This window comes from Trichoplusia ni, chromosome 20, assembly GCF_003590095.1.
Source record: "Trichoplusia ni isolate ovarian cell line Hi5 chromosome 20, tn1, whole genome shotgun sequence".
In the NCBI taxonomy this organism is placed as follows: Eukaryota; Metazoa; Arthropoda; class Insecta; order Lepidoptera; family Noctuidae; genus Trichoplusia; species Trichoplusia ni.
The window spans coordinates 5,731,950-5,750,465 of NC_039497.1; the positions used below are offsets into that span (position 1 = coordinate 5,731,950).

The window sequence follows — 18,516 nt, forward strand, 5'->3', positions numbered from 1 at the left end:
CCCGAGTTATAATATAAAGTGTTTTTGTGCGGAAATGTGTAGTTTTTGAGAAATCTTAATTTAAAGTTTTGAGGTTAATTCTCAAAAATGAAACAGAAAATTTTATAATGTATGGCAAAAACTAGTGTTTTCTCACTCTAACCGTCATATTGAAGTGTCACTCAACTGTCAAAGAGTGTAATTACATTCCAATAGTTCATTTAGTTCATTCGCTTTTCGTTCGCGATTGTTTATGTTCCGTGTTTTCGTATTGTGATTTTTCTAAATTGTTATGATGATTATCATATAAATCGAAATTTATGTAAAATGTTGAAATGTATAAAACTAAATCTAGAACCATCATCATAGTTAACACCCCGACTCGGAGCACCCCGACATGGACAGGTTAGGTTAGAAGTGGTTGGCGGGGTCGTTGAGCGAGCGAAGCGAGCGAATAGACCCCGCCAACCACTTCGTGGTTATTTATTTTTAAACCACCCAGAAGTAGGAGCCCCGCGAAGCGGGGCTCCGTCGACCGAGCCGATAACACCGTTTTGACACTCCTAACCTCAAAACTAAATTTCAAAAAATCTCAAAAAATATACGTTTCCGCATCTTTTCCCTTTAGGGGGTATATCCTGGGCACCATCCCTCCCCCCTCCCCCCATCCCCACACTCCTATGAATGCAGCCGATTACTAAAGAATACCCAGTAGGTTTTATCGGTAGGTACATTACATACTTTTTTTTTTAATTTCTGCACTTTAATTTGAAATTGTTTTTGGAAGATAAAATTAAAATCCCAAGTTTGATAATTGGCTAGAATGACAACTTGAATTTGAACCTGTCAATGTCAATTTATTGTGGGTGGTAAATGTAAATAGAGGGAAAACGCAAATAGTAATTCTCGCAGCAGTGGTTTGCTATGTCGAGTTATAAATTTAAGGGTGCAGCAGCTCAGCATGATAACACCCATTATGAATTCAGTAAAGGACTATTTAGCAGCACATCACATGTATGCTGTTGATGACTGGTTGTCTGGGTATGTTATTGAATTTTTATTTATTTAGGTGTGCCTTCATACAACTCAACAAACAGATTTTGTTGAACAAAAATAACAGTGCTTTTATCGTCAATTTCATTTTATCAAATCAAAAAAGTATTAAAACTATATTTTGGGAGTTACTTAGCTACCCAAAAGATTGTTCAGTGATCTTAATCTATTTAAAAATTCAGTCTTCTAGATTATTTTTCTGGAGACACAGAAAGTAACTATAGTGAGAGTGAAATACAGAACCTTGCTAAAGAGCAGTGGATGCTGAATGACTTGAAGGATATATCCCCTGGGTCCTTGCCTGCCAACCTGAAAAATCAACCACGGACTATCCTGCAAGGAAAGTTTGCTCTGCAAATCAATTCCGCTATAGATATAGGTAAATAGTTCTAGTTTCCATAAGGTGTTCTAGTGTAAACAATTTGGCTATATTGTTAAATGTTAGTGAATCATCATCATCATCATCATCTCAGCCTATAATTGTCCACTGCTGGACATAGGCCTCTCCATACATTCTCCATTGTTAGTGAATAATAATTAATAATTAAAGAATATATACAAGTCTTTATCTTAAAATAAATGGCAGAACCAAAAAAACTAAAAATTATGAATGTATGTACTTGCTCGGAGAACTTATTGGATCAGTAACTACAGACACAATACTTAGTTGATCTGTATTTGATACCTTGATGGTGTTTACCTGTTTCATGTGACATTTGTCTATTTTCAGGGACTCCAGCCTATCAGCAGTACCAGAAGTTACTGAAAGTGAACCTGGAGAATGTGGAGGCAACAACTAACTATGAGGACAAGATATCTAGCCGTAGGTCTGGGGTCTTACACTTATATATTGATGACAATGTCAGTCTAGGGTTGTCTGGATATTTCCTTTTTTTCCTAGGCTCCCTTCCCTTCTATAATTCTCTGCTGATTGAATCTAAACTAGTATGGTACTTTTTATTTAATTTTGCTTTGCTAAAATCCACCAGCAGCATGGGCATTGTTTTGACTGCATGAATAGCAGACTGGTACAGTTCACTGAGCCGCAGGTCAAGCATGGATGTTATGACTTAAATGTTTGTAAAACCAAACAAAGATATTTTAGCAGAGACTTAAAAAAGAAATCTCTGTTTCCTCACTCACCAATAGACAATCCTAAGTCTGTCAATTTCTTAGACTATAGGTACTAGCTTATACCAATTAGATTATTAATAAAAACTTAGTAAAATTATCCCATATGTTTATAAGTTACTATAATTTCCAGAATGATGAAGTTGTATCTGACTGATGGTGTTCAAGAGATCTCTGCTATTGAGTACAAACCCATGAGGAACTTGACCTGTGATATCACGCCAGGATTAAAAGTACTAATAAAAGGTATGTCTATGTATTTTAACACAAAAAAATCCATTTGGATGTGTATTCTTTTTATGATATAGGTAGCTCAATACAAGTGCAATTTTGTATAATACAAACTATACTCAATTTTGGTAAACAATCTTGGTGTGTCTTACTGTCTAGAAACTCAATTAAAAATAAAACTCAACTAAAAACAAACGTAAAACAACAATAAAAATTACTGAATGAAATCTACAACTGAAATATATCAGTTGTTTATTTATTTAATATGTGTTTGTATAAAAAGGCACACTAAGATTGTTTCCCTTTCGTTAACCACCTAAACATATATTGTATAAGTTCTAAAAAACATATGTTCACTAAAATGTATCAATTAAAGCTATTTAAACTTCCAACTTAAAAGTCCTTAAATAAAGACCAAAAAATCTTCCAACTTATCTCAGAAAAGCACTTTAATTTAAACAAAGATATTAAAATCTCAAAGTATTTTGAATCTTGAACCAGTAAAAATAAAGAGTATAATAAAATTTCGTTTATTACAGGCCCTATTGAATGTCGAAGAGGCGTGCTGCTTTTAACGGAAGATAAAATAGATCTATTGGGAGGAGAAGTGCAAGAGATAGCCCATACCAACTCACTGGCCGGACAGCTGGCAGCTAAGTTAGGACTGGCTATCTCTCAGGGTAAGTTTGAAGATATAACACAATCATTATGACTTGGAAAATAAAGACATATTTTTTTAAGATCTGGTAGAAATAGTTATGGACTCCTTTCACACGGGATAGCAAAAGGTTTCTCCTTTTTCTATGGTCTGGGTCCAAAAGGAAAAGTAGAGGTATGTCTTAATACAAGAGGGTAAGGGAACCAGATAACTGCAAACGAAAAATAAGTAGAGACTTAGAAAATGAAACAAATACCGATAAAAACTCATGCTACTGATATGTTGTTTGTTTACTTAATATTTATGACATATTTTTCGTGTAAATTATAGTAATAAAATAAACATATGAATCCGTTTCAATTACAGACGCTGCAATCTCAACACTAAATACAACAAGGAATACAGATATACCAACCCCACATGAGCAAATGCCGCCCGCCCACAACCCACCATCACATGAACAAGTCCCCTTCAATCCACCACAAACATTTGACGAACATCCGCCAACCAACTATCAATCGTCCAACTTTGATGACGACATTGATGTAGACCAACTAGCGGCTCTAGAAGCACAAATAGCCGACATACCAGGCAAAAGACCATCAAATACAGGTACTACAAACCCAGAAAAGAAAATAAAAACTGAAACAGTCAACCAGCCAGACGACTATCCTGATGAACACGATATTTCATTGGAAGACGAAGAATACCTCAGGGAAATTGAAGCACAAATAGATGCAAACGATTTTCAATCTTATGCTCAAACAAATATAGGTCCAGCTACAATATCTGCGGCTCCGTTTGTGTATATAAAGCAGATAAAAGAAATGAGTGAGTCACAGAAAGCTGGTAAAGTGTTCAAGGTTAAGGGGCAAGTGATGACGTTACTATCGAAACTGTCTGTTGGCAAGGACAGTTGGAGTCTGAAGTGTACTATTGTGGATGGTACTGGGAATCTCGATGTAGAGTTTACAAGTGATGTCCTATCGAAATTGGTTGGTTATACTCCTCGAGAAATGAATGCTCTGAAGAAGATGATGGCTGAGAAACCGGAGTTGAAGTTGAAAGCTATATCTGTAAGTGTTTTGCTGTTGGTATAGATATTAGATGAATGCAAGTAGTATTTGGCAAAGACCTTTAAATGACGTTTTTCGTGTAAGTATTAAAATTATGATAAACACTAAGAGAAAGCCAGAAGTTTTTTTTTTAATGTAGATAAATAGTAAACATGGAAAATGTTTCGGGACCCTAAAGTTGGACGATACTTTGATTTTAATCTTCTAATTCATGATTTAGTTCATGACTGAAACGCCGTGACTAGCAGTTCATTCTATTTCCAAAGCGGCGCAGCGTAGTCCTAATCGTTATTAACGACTTCTTTTGTAAAAAAATGTTTGTCATGAGAACTTAAACTTGGATAAATCTTTATGGCCTTCTGATCTTTTCCTCCTTCCTCATGGACACCCACTCCCTCGGGGGAGGAAATGGGTAGTGTCAGACTTTTACTGACTAAACCTGAACCGCCGTGTTACTTCATCCGCGTTTTTGTGTCGGTGTATGGCAATGCATTGTAATCCTTCATACACAAATCTTTATGACCTCGTAAAATATTGTGTAAAATGATCATGTGACGAAATGAACACGAAAACCAGCTACCTAATAGATAGGTATATAGACAAATGTGACTTATCTAATATACTTTTTTATTTCAGGCTCTCCAAAAAGCAAAGGACAGTCTTCAAGTACTATACTGCATTATAGAATTGACAATACTCGAAGTTCCCAAAATAACAAATCTCATTCCGTTCGATGCATCACACATCGAACAGTTAAACAGAAGAGCTTTATGATCAAATGTTATTCTTAAAGAATTTAGTCTGTAAGTAAAATATTTTAAATTAAATGTTTTTTTTAATACTTTGAGTTTTATCTTATTAGACTCTTTGTGCTGAGGCAAAAGTTTCTACAAGGGTTGTGAAGCATCAGACTTAATTTACTTAAACCTGTATCCACTTGAGTACGCTCAGGCGACTGAGAGACTTTATTTGGCCGAGCCGCTCGATAAAAGGCTGTATTTTTATTTCTCCTACAGTCGCTAAGAAGATTATCTTTATTTCTAAATGGATTGTTTTTCTTTCATATTAAAAACGACTTCCGAAGTAAGAGTAATATAATCTTTGAGATTTGAACCACAAGAATTCAAGGCATTAGCATAAAACACAGTTTTCAAACAAGAACTGAATCCAGGATCGAATCTGCGACCTACGGGTACCCTGTAAGGATCGATACCAATAAAAACCCAATAAAGACATTTTACAACTATATTTTAATACACTTTCGTAACTCAATTATGTGAAATTAATAATATACAAAAAATATCAAATAATTAACACAAGCTAACTAACGGTATACGACTAACATAATGTCAAATGCAATCATAAAAATCGTCTATTGTAACGTGTAACTTTAACACAGCACTTAGCGTTCGAGAAGAAATTACTTTATAGTACAATAAATATAACAAATGCAAATATTTTAATAAATATATAAATTGAACTATGGCATTAGAATGTTTGATATTGCAAGTCGCCCATTGATTAGAATTAAACATTATTAAAAATGTGTTACTAATTACATCAATTGCTGATTCGAGATGGCAACATCGATTTTGCTATAGCAACATTGCTCACTAAATGAGAGAGTACCTATCTGAGCATTGCTTCACTGATTGACTAAAGATCACAAGCAAAAACTGTAAATTCATTGAAACATCACTCGATAAATAAATCGATTTTGAAAACCAAAATTGTCAATGATAGGATGGAATACAAAAAGTTCCCAGTATTTTATTCTCAAACGCCAATGAAACGTGTAACAAGTTCTTAAAACATAATTAGTTGCACACGATAAAAGCAACAACTAAATTGAGCACTCAATGTTACATAATGCTTGTATTAAAACTTAATATGCGATAAAAATTAAATAGACATACGGACCCAGGCATTAGACCCGGCTGTTACCGTGAAGGTAGCCTAACCTTTATAAAAAGTGTATGTACAACCTACTACATAATGACAGGATGATATGAATAAAATAACACTTGCTTACTCCCAAATTTAATCAAATGATTGAACTCATTTTGTTGAAATTTTCATGAACACTTTAAAATAAGTGTCGTTAACATAACAAATAGTGATAATTGTATTTCTGAACAATAATGTATAGGGGCGCGTCCGCGTTGGATTTGATCCCATTTTTATGTAAAAATGGCACCGTAAGTGGTATAAATCGAGGTTAGAATGATCCAACAAACGCGAGATCACACAGAGATCTAGAATTGCATATTGTTATATCCCATTATATACAAATGTACCGACTAGGGTGCGCATATACTATAACTAGTCACTATTTTCAGCCAATTATTCATAAACTCGATAAAAGAATCACCAATCACCCCATTCAGTACATTTCATGAATTAAAAGATTATTTGGATAACATTAAATATAATCGCAAGGATAAAAGTTAAAATATACATCTTATGAGATTATCCATACATATTGTTGTTGAATTTATTAAAAAAGAAACACTTTAAAACTAGGATGATGGAGTCCAAAATTCACATTGTTTAATAAATAACTTATCTAATTCGTTAAAAGCGATTATCGAATGCGGTTAAAACATTTGCTAGCCGATATTAATGTTGTGTGTGTACATTTGACACCTAGTTGGAAGACATTCCCTTTGGGAGTGAGACGAGGTAAGGGCGGGTATTTTGACCTACCCTCAGTAGTCGCAAGACACTATGACTCGCGCGTGGTACCCCCGACATCGGCAAATACGAAATAAAGAACTCGAAATAAATAGTTAAATGAAAATTATTCTACCCCGGTTTTTATTTTGCCAGTCAGACAAACCCAAGAACTTTTGATGCGTAGATCGAATAATAAATAATAAAGAATGATAGTTTATTAAGTAATAGGTTCGAAGTTCCGGAACATAAAATAATAAACCGTGATAGTATCGGAATAGTCTCATTTCAGTAAGTGATATTCGCGTAAATCAGAAACAATAAATACATTAAAACAATCGTCGAGTTACGTACATTCGGGTGAAACATTTAATCTTAATGAGATGAATTTAAATATTCGTTTTTTATCAACGTAACATAATTATCAATTACATTGACATATTAGAAACTATGCACCACTGTGACGTATAATGTAAAGTGCCCTTGTATCGCATGCACTGTCAATTCCGTTACATTTACGAAGTAATCTTTCGCGGTGATTATGATCTATATTTTATGTGAAAAATACGCCACAAAATCGATTCGAATACATCGCATCGTTAGGACAAGTGACGATTTATACTATAGCTATAGTTTAAAAAATCAAATGCTATTAAAATCATAATTTAATGAGAGCACAGATTAGGCTGTGGACAGTAACGTGTATTCTCAAGTTCGTCATATAAAACTATTGGTTCGTTATAACAAGCTTAGGATGTGTCGAGATACCGCTGGTTGTAAAACAATGTTCCGCTATTATCTTACATCTAGGTCGGGTTATATGTTTAGCACCCATGGTAACAAGATTATACTGTGACAATGCGTAAACTAAACAACCGTGGCGGCAGACCGCGCGGAGGCGTCTCACAACCAGCGACAAGAGACGAGACAATATCATACATAAACAATTCATTAACAAAGTAAAGTATTCAGTTCGCAGCTCACAGGATGCGCTCGTAGAACAGCAGGTAGGCCTGCGCGCGCAGCACCTTCTCCTCGCTGACCTCGGACACCATGCTGTCGGACACGTAGTACCAGCGGCCGGGCGGCGGCGGCGCGGGCGGCGGCGGGCCCTCGCCCGACTCGTAGCCCGACAGCTCGGAGTCGGAGGCGGCGTCGCCCGCGGCGGGCGGCGCGCCGGCGGGCGGCACGAACCACCAGCGCGGCTCGCCCGGCCGCACGCCGGCGCGCACCTTGACGTAGGCCACGTAGTGCCCGCCGTGCATGCCGCCCGAGTGCTCCACCACGCCGTACAGCGAGTACAGCAGCGCCGTCTGCGCGCCGCCCACGTTGCCCAGCTTGCGCACCTTGTCCATGGCGCAGAAGGGCGCCAGGTCCAGCACCGTGGGGAAGTCCACGTGCTTCGACATCTTGCGGAACATGCAGCGCGGCCCGATCTGGAACCGCTTCAGGTGCAGGATCAGGATGGCCGGCGGACTCGACACCAGGAACCGCTTCGTGGCGTTCGTGTACACGGTCTTGCCGTCTTTACCGTTAATTCTTTCCGTGCACGTTTCACAACCTACTTTATTGTTTCCCGTGAGCAGTTCTAGGGCGGTGAACTGGCTGAGACACGACTGGATACTACACTCGTCCTCATCGCAGACGTAGCGAGGGGAGAGCGGACTCTGCCGCGAGTAGGGCATGAAGTCTCGCTGGCTCTTCTCAGCCTCTATGTTATTAACTTTAGGTTTAGGCGCGGGCGGCGGGGGGTCTACAGGAGCTTCCACAGTCACGGGGGAAGGCAACGCTGGCTTCTTAGTCTTGGAATCATCCATATACAGATTAAGCTTATCCAAATGATTATTCAAATCGTTCAAAGTCTTACTCTCCGGTAAGGACTCATAACTGCTCTCACCACTGTGTTCGAGCAGACTTCGACATCCCTGAACGCTGATGCCCCGTGAGACGACTTCATTAGTGTATTCCGGTACAAAAGATATTCTTGACACTGGTCTTTCAAACTCCGTTTTGACGGGAGACATTTTATTGTGTTGCGGACTCGACAGGTCCAGGTTAATTTCGCTTGAAAGGGAGCTATGACTGCCCAGTTCCTTGCCGTTAGTGGGAGAATCGACATTGTCGACGGTTTCAGTCGAATTGTGTTTAGTAGCCTCTGGGCTCGCCACTCCCGAGTCGGGGTTGGACAGGTTCTCTAGCGATATGAGGGGTTTATACTCCAGCGGTATCGCGGTGGTGGAGGTGGAGCTGTCCGCGAACTCGACCTTGTCCTTGTCGGTGTGCTCGGGCGTGTTGTCGGCCTTCTCCTTGTCCAGGTCCACGGGGCTGGTGCGGATGGAGTCGGAGCTGATGACCTTCTCGGAGTTGTAGCCGGACTCCATGTGGTAGGCCGCGAAGTTGGCGGCGGTGTGCGCGATGGCCTGCGTGCCCACGGACACGGTGTGCGTGTCGGGCTGGCGCGGCAGTTCCTCCAGGTTGTCCTCCACGTCCGCGTCCGACTGCTCCGACGACGACTTTCCGTCTGTCTTCGTGCCGTTCGCGTCGCCGGAAGGCTCGTCTTTCGACGTCGAATTACCTGTAAAGATGTTTTATTATTAATATTTGTGTTGATAAAGCATATTAATGATAGTGAGAGTTATGTAGCGAGCTTGTGTGTTACACAATTATGGCTAATTATATGTGATGTCGCGTGTCACGGTAACATACGGTAGTATTGCGACTAATAACCTCGATTATCTATCGTGATGTAAATATGGCTTAATGACAGAAATAAAGTGTGTTAGTACCACCTTTATTTTTTCTGGCAGCCTTGCGAGCTGCTATCCGCTCCTTCTTCAACTGATGTTTGGAAGGTTTGTTCTCCTCTTGCGTATTGTACATATTCTCTTCTGAAAATATGTTCTCTTGTCATTACATGCCTTAGTTACTACACAGTAGGCGTTACAGTTAAGCAAAGCATGCGGTTTTTCAAGAGTACACGACAGATTTTTGGGCAAAGGGAGGGTAGAACAGAAAAAGAAAACATTTCCTAGGGTAGGCATTTTGGATGTGTTGGACACTTGGTTTCACACCACACTGATAAACATCAAAAGCCAACTTTTATGCAACACAAACACGAAGAAGCAAAACTGGTAATCACGCTTTTTAAAGAAAGGATTTTTCCTAATAAAACACAACACACAACCACATAAGGCTCTAATTCTTAACTACACACGAAAAAAAATATCCACCACAACATTTGACACATCCTGGATATAAAACAATACACTACCGTTTTTAACGGGAGGTTTTTTGTCCGGATCTAGATGCGGCAATGAACGTACCGTTGGGCGTTTTCCTGCGGACCACGGCGGGCGGCTGCGGGCGGCTGGCGGCCACCGGGAGCGACAGGTCCAGGAAGTACTCCGCGCGGTCAGACTGGTGCAGGCACTCCTGGCATTCCAAGGTGGACACTAAGAAGCCGCGGAACACCTGGAATGAGAAGTGGAGGTTAGTAAAGACGTATCATAATGTGCGCAGTTGTTGTACAAATGAACTATTCTAATTATTTTAAGGGCCATTCCCTTTAAATACTTTTTAATATCGTCCAGTAAGTAGCACCAAAACGCAAGAGTGCGTGAAACAGTTCCTTTGCATCTTTCCATCATCAGAAAAATAATGGTGCCCTATGGAATTAATTTAGAATTATTGCTTTTACCAATTCTTTGTTTTTTCCTCAGCTCTCAAAAACTTTAGAATCTCATATGTTATGCAGAAACACATTAAACAGAATACAATTTACCTGTTCTGGTCTCAGCATAGTATCAGAGGCCTGCTGTCCATAGAACTTGACCTTCTGCTTGACCTCCCCGTCGACCTTCGAAGGTTCGACCTTGGAGCTCATGCCGAGGCTGTTCAGGATCACCAGTTGGTAACGCCGCAGGTCCTCTGACCTGAAAACCAGATTCACTCTATTAATACACACAAATACAAAACGAATAATTGAGGCACACCATAGGTGTATACCTCTATTGGAAGATAAAACAATAAAATCAAATTTCCAAAATCTGTTTATATTCTATTTTATTTATTTACTATGTATAAGGGGATGGCACGCGGATAATTGCAAAGGAAAACTTAAAACAGGATTCAAACCTGCTACGGCTACTAGCTCACAGCACCAGTCCGGCGATGCTTTACTAAGTTTTCTCCCAACGGGTCCTCGGTAAATGTAATTATTTCATAAGATCATACCTCACAGCCTCCAGTAGATGCCTGAGCAGTTCGTGCGCATCGTGCTGATCGCCTCCGCCGAACTGCGGCAGTTTGTTCACTAACGCCGAAAGCAACTTCCTCGGCGTATACACTCCACCTTCACCTGGAATTAATTAATGGGAATATTATTATTTATGATGAGTAATAGTAATTTGTCTAATAGTAGTAGATTAAATCTGTGTATTAGATATTTATGGATCAATAGTTCATGATAAATCATTATCCGCCGAAACCGCCGTACGACATTTTTAATAATACCAGCATATAAATGTCACATTAAAATCACACATCAAATAATTTGAATTACAAAAATATGGAGAAAAATAAAACTATAATATTTATTAAACATATAAATTCATGCAAAACAACAAGGACTCTAAATGCCCGTATTAGTAAAAACTCGTTCAGGACAAGGGCACGATTACGTTGGTACGATTATATAGTATTTATGCAATCGGCAAGGAAAACGCATTGCTCAGGGTTACGCTGTATAAACGAGGCTTACGCAAAGTATACTACAGCGTAAATGTAGTGTAAATGGTCATAGAACTTTGTTTGGAGTACATATTCAACCTTTAAAGTGTATGGTAATGTAACTTGTTTATAGGCGCTAATAGTGGCACTACTTTACTTGAACTATACAGGGTGTAAGGAACACCGTGACTTTTCCGTGGGACCTGAGTTCTAGACATGATTCCAGACCCCCCTGCGTTGGAATTTTTCATCGGTCTTTTCATGAAAATTGCATTTTTTTTTCGCGTTTTTTTAATTTTATGTGTCATAAAATCATTTTTCCTACGTATTTCAATAATATTTTCATAACGAAAGTAATTATTAAGCCGTTTTCACGAAAAAAGGCAATGTAAATGAAACACTAAAAACTGCTCCCGATCAGCTGATTCGTAAAGGTACTCGTCGGTCATCGCTCTCTCGCAAATCTAACCGAAAGTGACGTCAAAACCGAACCAATACATGAGCGTCAACCGTAAGAGATAGCGCAACTATTGCGCGCGCACTCGCACTCATTATTCGTAATCCTGCCTACTATTCCTTTAAAAAAAGCCGCGCGCTTTGTAGGCACCGCTAGCCGCCTTTGACGACACCGCCAGCGCGCCGACAAACACCTACAGCGGTATCGGCGAGTGACGTACCTGTGACACTGGATAAAATAGTACATCGATTTTTGTTACACGGGTTCCATGTTATAAAATAAAAAATCACTTTCTCAGCGTTTATCAACTTATCGTACTACGAAATTTATTAAAACCTTTTATTATTAACAGTTTGTTATTGTTTAGAATTCTGTAGTTCTAAAACATGTTGTTATAAACAATTATTTATTTTTTCTAAAATTAAACTCTGTTTTGTTACTAATATCCATCATCTACTAATGAAATTCCTGCCTAAAAATTTTTATCATTTTTTTTCCTACGAACTGCTGAATAATTATTCCAGTCACATAAAACAATTATGTTCTTACACAAAAGTACATTTTGTGATTAATCAATTTTAAAGGTTTAAGTTAAGTACTTTATTGTCAAGAATAATTTTACGATATTCACTTCGACCTCATGTAATTTATCGATAAAGAATCATAGGTACCTAGGTCCAACACTACTCAAAGGTAAAACCGAAAGTTCGGCTTTTTTCAAAATAGTACCTATTTTTACTCAGTTTGTTCCTTACGCTAATCGAATGTGCATGTGCAATCGGGTAATTCGCGGACTAATTATCGTGTAGGCAGACAATTTTATTGTGTTAAGTGATATAAGTGCGTGTGTTGTGTGTGTATTATTTAAATTACGATCCTAGTAGCTCGATAGGTTATTTTACCGCCCGGGAGAATGGCAACATGCTAATGTGTTATGGCGAAGCACGTGGCAATGCAAGTCTCGCGATGAACATTTACTGGACGCGGTACTTTTTGCCCTGGGTTCAGCAGCAGATTTTTCGCCGCGCCAAAATTTGTGTGCACGTAGATGGCGGACATTTCGAACCTTATCTGGTTAGAAGTGAGCGAGATTAAGGTAAGAGTAGGTTTGATTTAATAATACACAAGACACAGATTGAAGTCAGAATAGTGTAAATTGATTGGTATTTTTTTTGTGATTGTTTTTCGTTACATCACAACATTTTTATAAAATGCGCGCGCGTTTCGAATGTTTCGATCGTGTCGCCGAGTGTCGCCCTCCTACCACATTACAGTTCGTGTAAGTACGTACGCTGAGCGTAAGGATCGCGCGGTAACCAATTCATTGCGTGCTCAAAAATGACTAAATCTATAAATATCAATCTCCGACGGTAGCGACTTCTTTAATATTAATTAACACGTTATTTTAAAGTCATTATGCGACTTTGGTGGTACGGTGTTCCTTACACCCTGTATGTACATTTATATTTACTATTCGGAATTGAATAGGTCATGAATTTGTTTCAGGCTTAATATTAGCTATTTACTAGAGGTCAAGAAAAAGTCAATATAGTTTACGCTCTTATCAACAATCACAACTTTTAATGACCAATTTTTGATAATGTCAAAGCAAGGTCTTCCAAACAAAACTTTTTGATCCCTAGAACGTGGATACAGGTGATAAAGTATAAGAATATATATCACGTTACTTAGGCCCAAAGCTTGCAAATTAAAATTTCAAATAATGAATTTTAAGTGTTTAGAATATTTTTCGTTTGAATACCACAGCAACAGCAAACTAATTCAATCTCTACCAACGTGTCCAGTAGGCAGTAGAATACTTAAACAACATCGGCTACATTTTAAAGGCGTAGGATTGCATAATAAGTAAACAAAATATTTAAATTTAACAGTGCCCTGAATAATATAAATGTTTATTAGAGTGAAAACGGACTGCTTGGTACGAAAATACGTTACGAGTATTAAAAGAACCGTTATATGACAATAGTACTTGGATATGCTCAAGGTTATGTACATATATCCTGTAAATAGAAACATGTCAATCAATCTATCTCACCATTTTTTTTTATATAGGAATAGGCAAGAGGTCCATCTATCTTCAACCGAATAGTATACTTTACATGGAACGACTGGCTATTACACCTCTACAAACCTATCTTACTAGTAACACAAACAAAATAAGATATACGCAAACAGATCTGACTCTACGTGCTATTTGTCTTTCGCCTCGCAATCGATAGCCGCATTAGTGACTCAACTAGTTTAGTATTAAACATTTTTTTATATAAAACTAGCTATTGCCCGCGGTCCAACCCGCTAAAAATCGAAAACGTACCTACAAGGATCATAAAATCGGAATAAAAACTATCCTATGCGTTAATTCACTTTATAAGCTATCCGTGTACAAAGTTATACATTCATTCAATCTTTTGCATTTATAATTGAAGTAGAATTTCTTTTACTATTGATTTATAAGCAACGATGCAGTATTTATACATCGTAAACCGCTTATTATAATATCAATTGCGTGGCCTTGAGAATAAAAGATTTATAATAACTTATAATATATCTAGTACTGAACACCCTTTAGACACGAACTAGTTGGAATTATGCGCTTTAGGACCATTTATCGGCAAACCTATTATCTATTGAGCGCAATTTAAAACGAACCAATACTACGGTCGCCTACGAGGTTGACGATCTCGCTGTGTGGTTATATCAATACGATAATTTAATTATTATCTTCACTGTTCGTCCCTTATCTGAATGCGTAATACTTATGTTATAATAATAACTTATGTAATGTTGTATATAATAATTTATTTGTAAGTTGCATCTTTTTAAAGTTGGGGCTGTTTTTTAAGTATATTTTCGATTATTATTCGGAAAGTTACCGTTTGTTAGATACACTGTCCACTACAGCTAAAAGTTTAGACAGTTTTAATGCTTTTTTTATAAATGTTACTATGCTATGAAAGGAGATAATTAACGTTGCCTTATAATATTTCCAAAGTATACAGTAACCGCGTGCAAAAGCCTCGGAGATAGAAATAAACATCTCAAATTGAAAAACGACAACATCTAATAACAAAATCTACAATTTATGTGTTTCAGTAATTGTAGATACACATTATTCTGGCGTTACTCCAATCAACTTAATTAATTAAGACGAGCTGTTAACCACTACGTATATTAAGTGCACATCAGAGAAATAAAAAGAATAATCTTTAATCTTCGTATATTTTGATAACTCATTAATCACATGTTAAATTTGACACAAAATGTGGAAAAATATATTTAAAACGTGTTCAGCCTGTAAGTCCAGACAGTGAAAGCGTGAAATCAGGTCGCTTTCTAAATATAGGTGACCTATCATGTGGGTTGGTTCCAAAATGTACACACTAATCTATTAACACTATATAGAGTGGACTGCGGAAAAAGTATGCTCAAAACTAGCTTACAGAGTAGGAATATTTGGCGCGCAATTTCAGATCCGGATACAAATATTTTTAAATTAATTTCGGTAACAGATATTTTTTAATCTGCAATAGCTTAGTTTTCATCAACTGATTTCGAATTATGTTTCTTGTGAGATGACGTCAGATAGAAAGGTATGGAAGGAGAAGACATGTTGCGCCGACCCCAAATAATAATTGGGATAAGCAGTGGAATGATGATTTCGAAAAAATTAAAACATTTGTCAATTATATAAAATAAAAAAAAAACTCCTCAATATAAACATTTCCTGTATTTAAGATATAGTTTTGAGTAAATCATCATCATTACTTTGGTTTACCATTCACACACATGTAAAGGTTAAGTAATGAGTCCAATATGAATTTATAATATCAACAGGAAGTAAGGACAGACACAGTCTTTGCTCGTCTAATTAATCATGCTGATTTTACAGCACATCAAGTACACTATTGCTTAGAAGACCAATAACAGCCTTTATACTTTCCACAGACCTATTCCGAAGAAGGTTTGAGTGTATCATAGTTACACAAAATGCCATAAAACTTCAAAACTTAAATTGCTCTATGGGAAGAAATATAGTTCATGGAAACTTAATAAGCAAACATTCATGTTAAACATACATCTTTTGAAGTTGCTGTTTAGGCACAAAGCATTAGAAGTTAGACAAAACATATCATGAATGATATTAACATAGAATATTCCACAAAACAAAGATACACCAAGATAATAGTGCAATTTGATCAAAACTGGATAAAAATCCTTGATATATTTCCATAAAAGCAATTTTATGATAATCCACAATCTGTTTCATATCAAGATGTCTTTGTTAATTGTTAAGTCCATAACAAAGAAAACAAAGGGTTTTACTTCAGTATGACACATAATAATTTATCAAGGACAAATACTTGTGTACTAGAAATAGTAGCTTTTGCATTCAATCTACATAATGTATATTTCTTCTGCATACTTGTCTCTATCCATAATAAAAAGCCTTAAAAACATTTATTTGCTCTTACTAGTAAAAGTAATGTTAATGTCAGCAAATTCTTGTATTTCTTTTGACCCAGAACAATCACCTAGTTATTTATAAAGTTCAGTTATAAGCACTTTTTAAAATAAAGACTGCATTAAGCATTGTTGGTACATAAGTACTAATGTTTGGCAATGATTGCGGAGATAATGGTTGTTTCTTATATCCTTTGTGCTACCTTGAATCTGTTTCATGAAGCTATTGCGAAACTTCTTTATTACTGGTATAGCTAATGTCTTAATGATCCTTTTTATTTATTTTTTGTTAACTTGCCTTATATTCTATACTAATTTCTGTACATATTTAACCATTTTTAATGTTTTAGTAAACTAAGAATGCTGTTACTTTAGATATTTCTAAATAATAATTAAATTTTAAACAAACACAAGATAGTCTTTTTTAGAACTATCTATAAATTAAGGTAGGTATAATTTGACTTTTCTCCAGTGATATCTTATAGTTTTCTATCATAAGACCATTTTTATCTTTGATGATAAACAAAGACATCACAATGTCATGGTTAGGTATAAATTAAGAATCTTGGAAACTCGATAGAACTGATTAAAACTGAAATATCATAATTTGTTGGTAATTATGATTAGATTTTGAAAACAACAGATCAGAACAGATATTTAATAGATAGGACTTTTTTTATTCTAGTCTAAAAGTTTGTAAAATATATCAAATTCAATGCTACATACCTGCTTGCAGCTCACTTAAAGTCTCAGCCAATGTCCGAGTTAGAGTGCCCCACTCAGCCAGTTGGCCAGCTATAGGCGGCAAGTCAACCTCCTTGCTCTCCTCACCATCACCATTCAGCTTTAATTTGCCACCGGGTAACATAAACCTCTCTCCAGGGTTGGCCATCTCTTGAAGAACTTGCAACAAGTAAGGTGTCTGCACAAGACACTGCATTACTGAATTAAAGAAGCAAGTGTTTCCTAGATTTGTTAATCCCCTTACCCTTGGTAGACTGTGCATGACTTTGTCTTTCCCTTTTGATAATGGGTCTATCTTAATTATAGTTTCTACAGCTGGTAAGTCAGTTTTGGAGTCCTCATCATAAGGCAGTTCAATAGCTGGGAGTGATTTAGCATTCCCACCCGTAACTGCTTGTTTCTTAAGATACTCAACACATTCATGAAGTTTTTTAGCACTTGAAGCTGTAACTTCATTGTTACAGTTGTAACAGTATATGTCCCAAGTTGTTGTGTTGGCTGTGAGTGCATGGCAGTCGGAGCGAGGGGTCTTGAAGTGGTTTAGAGCGTGTTTGTTACGTGTCCGGCCACACAGCTGACTGCCACAGCGCAAACACATCCATAGCGAAAGATCTTCCTCATAGTCGGGGTCAGAGACCTCGTTCTTTAAGGACTTCTTACATTCAGAGCATTCCTTCAGGAAACCTCCCGTCTTTAGCGCCTTCTTCAGCTGAGTGAGATCAACAGCTTTAGCTACATGAGGACATGCGGACTTCACGTTCTCATCACAAGATTCAGTAGATTCGTCGCCGTTCTCACCAGGATCGCTCTGTCTCTTTTTCTTAACCATTGTCACGTCTCAATGTAACCGCCTGCAATACGTAACAAGATACATGTGGTAAGAATAACCGCACTAACACAAAAAGAATAAAATGTCAAATCTGTGTCGATAGCCATTGCACGCGTGACAACGCACATTCATCGCGTATGCCTTTCAGGAAAAGTACTAGCAGGCCAATAGGCTATAAATAAAAATATTACCTACTTACAGTTACATACGACGGCAAAAAAACTATGTTTAGAACTTCTAGAATAACAAAAAGATTATTTTTTCCAAAATTTTGTCAGAAAAGTGTACCACCGTCAACCATCTTTCCCAACAATGTTACCAATATAACAAAAGAAAAAATAAAGGCACCGTAACACAACCACACCGTCATTCTAAAATCGACTATTTTGTAATTTTGCTGTCAAGTGTCAACTAACTACACACAGATGACAAATGCATATGGATGCCATCTATCGGAGAATAGTGTTACTAAAAT

General features: G+C 37.3%; 2 protein-coding genes across 8 annotated transcripts; one reads left to right on the plus strand and one right to left on the minus strand.

Moving 5' to 3' along the window:
• The first annotated feature begins 66 nt into the window (after positions 1-66).
• LOC113503646 (recQ-mediated genome instability protein 1-like) lies at positions 67-4,969 on the plus strand. 4 transcript variants are annotated; one of them, XM_026885676.1, is made up of 8 exons: positions 67-384; positions 695-703; positions 1,215-1,411; positions 1,763-1,859; positions 2,297-2,409; positions 2,934-3,074; positions 3,419-4,128; positions 4,765-4,969. In XM_026885676.1, exons 1-8 carry the CDS (start codon positions 377-379, stop codon positions 4,900-4,902), a joined length of 1,413 nt encoding a protein of 470 aa, XP_026741477.1. In that variant the 5' UTR covers positions 67-376; the 3' UTR covers positions 4,903-4,969. The 4 variants fall into 4 exon arrangements, with proteins under 4 accessions (XP_026741477.1, XP_026741475.1, XP_026741478.1 ...); XM_026885674.1 differs by lacking the exon at positions 695-703 and adding an exon at positions 925-1,020; XM_026885675.1 differs by lacking the exon at positions 67-384 and adding an exon at positions 925-1,020 and having other exon boundaries at positions 697-703.
• A 1,183-nt stretch (positions 4,970-6,152) lies between these two features.
• Positions 6,153-18,400, minus strand: LOC113503645 (ubiquitin carboxyl-terminal hydrolase 16). 4 transcript variants are annotated; one of them, XM_026885670.1, is made up of 7 exons: positions 18,241-18,398; positions 17,195-18,063; positions 11,035-11,158; positions 10,583-10,733; positions 10,125-10,272; positions 9,591-9,689; positions 6,153-9,376 (listed from the first exon to the last, which is right to left on the minus strand). In XM_026885670.1, exons 2-7 carry the CDS (start codon positions 18,039-18,041, stop codon positions 7,782-7,784), a joined length of 2,964 nt encoding a protein of 987 aa, XP_026741471.1. In that variant the 5' UTR covers positions 18,042-18,063; positions 18,241-18,398; the 3' UTR covers positions 6,153-7,781. The 4 variants fall into 4 exon arrangements, with proteins under 4 accessions (XP_026741471.1, XP_026741472.1, XP_026741473.1 ...); XM_026885671.1 differs by having other exon boundaries at positions 18,237-18,398; XM_026885672.1 differs by having other exon boundaries at positions 18,233-18,398.
• Between the last annotated feature and the right edge of the window lie 116 nt (positions 18,401-18,516).

Bases quoted from the DNA above. Each gene is read 5' to 3' on its own strand.
- LOC113503646 (XM_026885674.1), top strand. The intron at 1,860-2,296 runs GTCTGGGGTCTT...TATAATTTCCAG, and splicing joins GACAAGATATCTAGCCGTAG to AATGATGAAGTTGTATCTGA. The intron at 2,410-2,933 runs GTATGTCTATGT...CGTTTATTACAG, and splicing joins ATTAAAAGTACTAATAAAAG to GCCCTATTGAATGTCGAAGA.
- LOC113503645 (XM_026885670.1), bottom strand. From the start codon at position 18,041: ATGGTTAAGAAAAAGAGACAGAGCGATCCTGGTGAGAACGGCGACGAA. The intron at 10,273-10,582 runs GTAAATTGTATT...TTCTCATTCCAG, and splicing joins CTATGCTGAGACCAGAACAG to GTGTTCCGCGGCTTCTTAGT. The intron at 9,690-10,124 runs GTACGTTCATTG...ACATATTTTCAG, and splicing joins CCGCAGGAAAACGCCCAACG to AAGAGAATATGTACAATACG.